Below are 6,206 nucleotides of genomic sequence, written 5' to 3'. Positions count from 1 at the left end.
ATTTTGGGGAATAAAATAAGTATTGAGTTGAAAAATGTACAGTTGATGGAGTACTGTGGATATCAATATCCTTGTGAACCTCCCAAGCCCATGTTGCCCACGGTTAAAAACATAAATTGTAGATTAATTATATTACGTTGTATTGTATTACTCCCTCTAAATGTATTCCACGCATCCCTTGTCCAAAATTCGTTGAACCTGTTTTTGTTAGTATTAATAAATACCCCCTACAGTACCGCGGACCCCCACTTCGAGAACCCCTGGGCTAAGGCTACATAATATTCAACCAACTTTCTGTTCAGCAAATCCATTTATATCTTCAGCCAGACAGAGACAATTTGTACAATGAGAGAGACTGTTTAGCGGACAAACACTTTGTTGCAATATCAGACAGAGTAAATCCCACACTATGCATTAAACATACTGTTTCAGCCAATCAGCATCCAGCATCTAAACTAACCGGTTTATAAATAAACATATAGCATGAGTACAAATGGGGGAAAGTAATAGATAATTGTATTATTTTGTAGCTAGAATATGAAATGACATGCAGTGGGGTATTATGGGATATATTTGAGTTCTTGTCTGCATTGGTCTGCGTCGGCGTTCTTCCGGCTTCCAAGACTCGAACGGAAAGGGGAAAGCCTTGGCTGTGATGCCGCTGGATGATGGCTGCTTTCGGGATCTTAAGTTACGAACACCGGCCCCTGAAGCGGCCACGACTCGGACCTCCGGACGTTTATCCCCAAGACCCAAAGCAAAAAGAGGTCAGATAAACTTAAATCGTTTGTCAAACCAACGTTGCAAAGAGAAATGGGCACAAAGAGCCTATTTGGAAATGAGCCCTTAGCTACGCTATGGTTGCTAACGTTAGCTAACGTTAATCCCCCCAGACGGCTATCAGGCCCAAACCAGTCTCTCTAGTAATAACAATGAACAGCTACTTGGCTTGTCATTTTGCCTGCTCGCACTGAAAACACCAACTAGCTAGCTGGCTAGCTATCTTGATAGCTTTCTATGGGGCTAACGTTAAGTCGTAATTTAGTTAACGCTAGCTAGCTAAATGATACGACAAATATAATTTTGGTTAACTTTCAAATGAACAAATATTTCACGAACCGTTGTTTGCATTTCAAATAACGTTAACTAGCAACACAACTAGGATACATTTGGAGCAGCTTGGTAGATAGCTAGCTAACGTTAGCCTTATTAGCAACTAGCTAATGTAGGTTAGCTAGTTAAATGTCGTCATTGATGGTCATGATGTATTTAGCTTCTTTGACATGTCACTTAACGTTTCTGGCATATGTGGAATGGGATCCTAAGACTTAGTAAAACAAATAATAATAATTGCCCAACAACCTCAACTCAATTTGATCATGTAGCTAGCTAGTTACCTAGTTGGCAAAGCAGTCCCCCACTGAGATAATCATTTGTTTTGTAAACAAAGGTGGCGAATGTGGTATCCAGTGTCCAGTACATGTGCTCATTGGGTGACTTCATCAACTGCATGGTTTGAATTTCACAATAGAGAACTAATGTAAATCATTTGTGTTCCAGGATGAATTGACTGCGTTGAATGTGAAGCAAGGATTTAATAATCAACCGGCTGTGTCTGGGGATGAACATGGAAGTGCTAAAAATGTCAACTTCAATCCCTCAAAGGTGATCTTCTACTCGTCACTGTTTCTTTGTCATCTGTATCAGACACATGTAGTGAATAATGATGCATATGTTGTAGGATCTCTTGTTCATAGCATACTTTCCTATTACCCAAACAGATTAGTTCAAACTTCAGCAGCATCATTGCAGAGAAGTTGCGCTACAACACATTTCCAGACACAGGCAAACGGAAGCCTCAGGTCAACCAGAAGGACAATTTCTGGCTCGTTACTGCCAGGTCACAGAGCTCTATCAACAACTGGTTTACAGACTTGGCTGGGACTAAACCTCTCACCCAGCTGGCCAAGAAGGTAGGACTTTGTACCAAAACACCCTTGGGGGCACGTTCAGCAGAGCATCACATTGTGATAGAAATATGTTACTGTATGTAAAACGAACAAGACTCTGACATTTATATATATAGTTCCAAAATGTTTGCCTGCTGAACGTGGCCCTATTCTTCCTGTGACCAACTCAAATTTAACCGCAATATGTCTGCCTTGGGAGACTTATACACTATCTTTCTAATATTATTCAAAGTAACTACGTTGCGATTTATAAGACTGACTTGTAAATTATAAAAAATTTATGTTATTTTTCTGCTGCATCTTCCTTTACTGGGTTTGTTTGGATTTGTGTACCAGGTGCCAATCTTTAGTAAAAAGGAGGAGGTTTTTGGCTACTTGGCCAAGTACACAGTACCTGTGATGCGTTCGGCATGGATGATCAAGATGACCTGTGCGTATCACGCCGCCATCACAGAAACAAAAGTCAAGAAGCGGCACGTGATTGACCCCTGCATAGGTAATCAAGCACTCCTTAAAAAATATATAGCCTAACCATTCTCCCTTGAACAAAATCGTTTTTTTTATGATTGAGCATGTTCCAGCTAGCCCCCTGTGGCCAAAGCTCCTCAATAATGGAACATTCCAATATCCTGAGTGTGTTCACTGCCATTTAGAAAAGATAGGCTGCTACATCTCTAGAATTTTGCTCAGTCATGCTGCATTAACAGGAGCATATGCCACTGGGATGAATTGAACTCTAACTGTATGTTATTTCTGTCTGCACTGCAGAATGGACTCAGATCATCACTAAGTACCTGTGGGAGCAGTTGCAGAAGGTGGCCGAGTTTTACCGCCAGTCTCCCAGCCAGGGCTGTGGCTCCCCCCTCCCGGCCAATCCGGCCGAGGTGGACACGGCCATGAAGCAGTGGGAGTACAACGAGAAGCTGGCCATGTTCATGTTCCAGGTTGGTTGGTCCTTTGGTTTGTCTGTTGTTTTTTTTGTCTGTTTGCCTGCCTATCTCAGGTTCCACGTCTGTCTCCACCGGGGACCTATGTATCTGCCATAAAGTAAAATCTTATATCTTATATCTTATATCTTATATCTTTACTAAAGTAAAAAATAAAAAGTAACATAATAAAATTACATAACAATAACGAGACTATATACGGGGGTACCGGTACCGAGTCAATGTGCAGGTGTACAGGTTAGTCGAGGTAGTTTGTACATGTAGGTTGGGGTAAAGTGACTGCATAGATAATAAACAGCGAGTAGCAGCAGTGTAAAATCAAAAGAAGGTGTTGAAGTAAATAGTCCGGGTGGCCATCTGATTAATTGTTCGGCAGTCTTATAGCTTCGGGTTAGAAGCTGTTAAGGAGCCTTTTGGACCTAGACTTGGCGCTCCGGTACCGTTTGCCGTGCGGTAGCAGAAAGAACAGTCTATGACTTGGGTGCCTTTTCAGTTCTCTCCAGAGATGTTCGATCGGGTTCAAGTCCGGTCTCTGGCTGGGCCACTCAAGGACAGTCAGAGACGTGTCCTGAAGCCACTCCTGTGTTGTCTTGGCTGTGTGCTTAGTGTCATAGTCCTGTTGGAAGGTGAACCTTCGCCCCAGTCTGAGGTCCTGAGCACTCTGGAGCAGGTTTTTCTTGGTCACCTCCCTGACCAAGGCTCTTCTCCCCCGATTGCTCAGTTTGGCTGGGCGGCCAGCTCTAGAATGAGTCTTGGTGGTTCTAAACATCTTCCATTTAAGTATGATGGAGACCACTGTGTTCTTGGGGGACCTTCAATGCTGCAGACATTTTTAGTACTCTTCCCCAGATCTGTGCCTTGACACAATCCTGTCTCGGAGCTCTACGGACAATTCCTTCGACCTCATGGCTTGGTTTTTGCTCTGACATGCACTGTCAACTGTGGGACCTTATATAGACAGGTGTGTGCCTTTCCAAATCATGTCCAATCAATTGAATTTACCACAGGTGAACGAATCAGGTTTTAGAAACTTCTCAAGGATGATCAATGGAAACCGGATGCACCTGAGCTCAATTTCGAGTCTCATAGCAAAGGGTCTGAATATTTCTGTAATTTTTTTATACATTTGCAAAACTTTCTGAACCTGTTTTCACTTTGTCATTATGGGGTATTGTGTGAAAATTGCTGAGGATTTTTTATTTAATCCATTTTAGAACAAGGCTGTAAAGCAGGGGTGTCAAAGTCAAATGGACGGAGGGCCAAATAAAAAAATCAGCTACAAGACGAGGGCCGGACTGTTCGAATGTTCATTGAAAAATTTTTAAATGACGCATATAGTCTAGTGAACCTAATTGAACCTACTGAAAACCTAACAAATATATTACAATATGATCAGATAAATAAAGCAATATTTTCTTATGGCTCTGTCAGTAATCTTTAATTTTCAACAGACACAAAAGACAAATTTCCTTTATATAAATATCCCCATAACATGAACATTAAATGAAAGAAACCGGTATTCAAGGCACCATCAGTAGACTATATTTTCTATTTTAGCAAAAGTGGGCTAAATTTACTTCAAAGAAAAAACAATAATAGCAATTTTCTATCATCCACTCAACTGAAATATTTTTAAAATATAATTGGATTGAAATACAAAAAAATAAAGTGCAAAAATCTATTAATCAAAAACAACACTTTGTTTAAGGAGAAGTAACATGCAGTGAAAACAAATATTAAATTTTAACTTTTAAACTTGAACTGAGTAAAAACTCTAAATATGTGATTGCACAGTAATGTTCACTTGTTTGAGGTTGAGGGTGATACTTGGTGGTGTCCCATCTTTTCCACAAGTTCATCAATGTTCGGGGTAAGGCTCTGAGCTGAAGAAATCCTCAGAATTGAGTGGAGGTGTTCAGCAGTAAGTCGACTTCTGTGTGATGTTTTGTTCAGGTTCATCAAAGAAAACAGTTGTTCACACAGGTATGTGCTGCCAAACATAGACAACGTTTGAGCAGCCTGGATGCGCAGCTGGGGCATTGTGCCGGGGAGGAAACGGGCAAACTCCGCAGCACCCACTGCCGCATATTTTTCCCTCAGTGCATCATTGCATTGGAGGTCAATCAACTCCATTTGGAGGTTTGGTGGTGAGCTTTCCACGTCAACAGCAAATGGGTTACCGAGCAGTTCCAACCTGCTTTTTTGTGCTTCAAAGTCAGCAAATCGGCGTCGAAAGTCAGTGGTAAGCATACCTATTTTATCAGCCAACTGTGTGCTCGGGAACGCACTGGTAGAGAGCTTCTCTTTCATGGTCTGGCAGCTGGGAAAGTGGCTCAAATTTTCTTTCCGCATCTGCGTCTCCCACAGAGTCAGTTTGGTTTTAAATGCCTTCACTGTACTGTACATATCAGAGATGACACGATCCCGACCCTGCAGCTGCAAGTTTATTGCATTCAGATGACTCGTAATGTCACACAGAAAAGCCATTTCACACAGAAACATTTCGTCTCGGAGTTGTGTTGTGTCTTTCCCTTTGCTGTCCAAGAATAGACAAATCTCCTCACGAAGCTCGAAACATCTTTGAAGCACCTTTCCCTGGCTTAGCCATCGCACCTCTGTGTGATAAGGCAAATCACCATGCTCCGTTTCTAACTCCGTCAGAAATGCCTTGAACTGGCGGTGATTCAAACCTTTGGCTCTGATAAAGTTAACTGTGCGCGTGATGATGCTCATTACATGCTCCATTTTCAAGGCTTTACCGCACAACGCTTCCTGGTGTATGATACAATGATAAGCTGTCAGCTCACCTGTCGCGTTTTCCTCTTGCATCTTTTCCCGTATCTTCGCCACCAGTCCGCTCCTGTGTCCACACATCGCAGGTGCTCCGTCGGTTGTCAAACCCACGAGTTTTTCCCAAGGCAGCTCCATCTCATTTACACATCTTGACACCTCTTCATACAAATCATGCCCCGTAGTTGTGCCATGCATAGGACGTAAAGCCAAAAACTCCTCTGTCACGCTTAGGCTGGAGTCCACTCCGCGGATGAAAATTGACAACTGGGCAATGTCAGAAATGTCGGTGCTCTCATCCACAGCCAAGGAATATGCAATAAAATCTTTTCCCTTTTTCACAAGCTGCTCTTTTAGATTGATGGACAACTGGTCTACTCTCTCGGCAATGGTGTTTCTGCTCAGACTCACATTTAAAAAGAGTTGCCTTTTTTCTGGGCAAACTTCGTCACAAACTTTAATCATGCAGTTTTTGATGAAATCCCCCTCCGTAAATGGC

At 42.2% G+C, this 6,206-nt stretch overlaps 1 protein-coding gene across 1 annotated transcript in view; it reads left to right on the top strand.

The window, feature by feature from the left end:
- Nucleotides 1-620: 620 nt before the first annotated feature.
- Nucleotides 621-6,206, top strand: part of LOC139366412 (mediator of RNA polymerase II transcription subunit 12-like) — a 48,317-nt gene continuing 42,731 nt past the window's right edge. Inside the window, exons 1-5 of the mRNA XM_071103867.1 lie at nucleotides 621-767; nucleotides 1,561-1,665; nucleotides 1,782-1,973; nucleotides 2,307-2,466; nucleotides 2,739-2,914. Coding sequence (XP_070959968.1) covers nucleotides 666-767; nucleotides 1,561-1,665; nucleotides 1,782-1,973; nucleotides 2,307-2,466; nucleotides 2,739-2,914 — 735 coding nt within the window. The 5' untranslated portion in view covers nucleotides 621-665. The remainder of the gene's footprint in view (nucleotides 768-1,560; nucleotides 1,666-1,781; nucleotides 1,974-2,306; nucleotides 2,467-2,738; nucleotides 2,915-6,206) is intronic.

The sequence above is a fragment of the Oncorhynchus clarkii genome, chromosome 14 (genome assembly GCF_045791955.1).
Source record: "Oncorhynchus clarkii lewisi isolate Uvic-CL-2024 chromosome 14, UVic_Ocla_1.0, whole genome shotgun sequence".
Classification (NCBI taxonomy): Eukaryota; Metazoa; Chordata; class Actinopteri; order Salmoniformes; family Salmonidae; genus Oncorhynchus; species Oncorhynchus clarkii.
The sequence above is the reverse complement of the archived record's forward strand: the minus strand, read 5'-3'. Positions and strand labels throughout refer to the sequence as shown.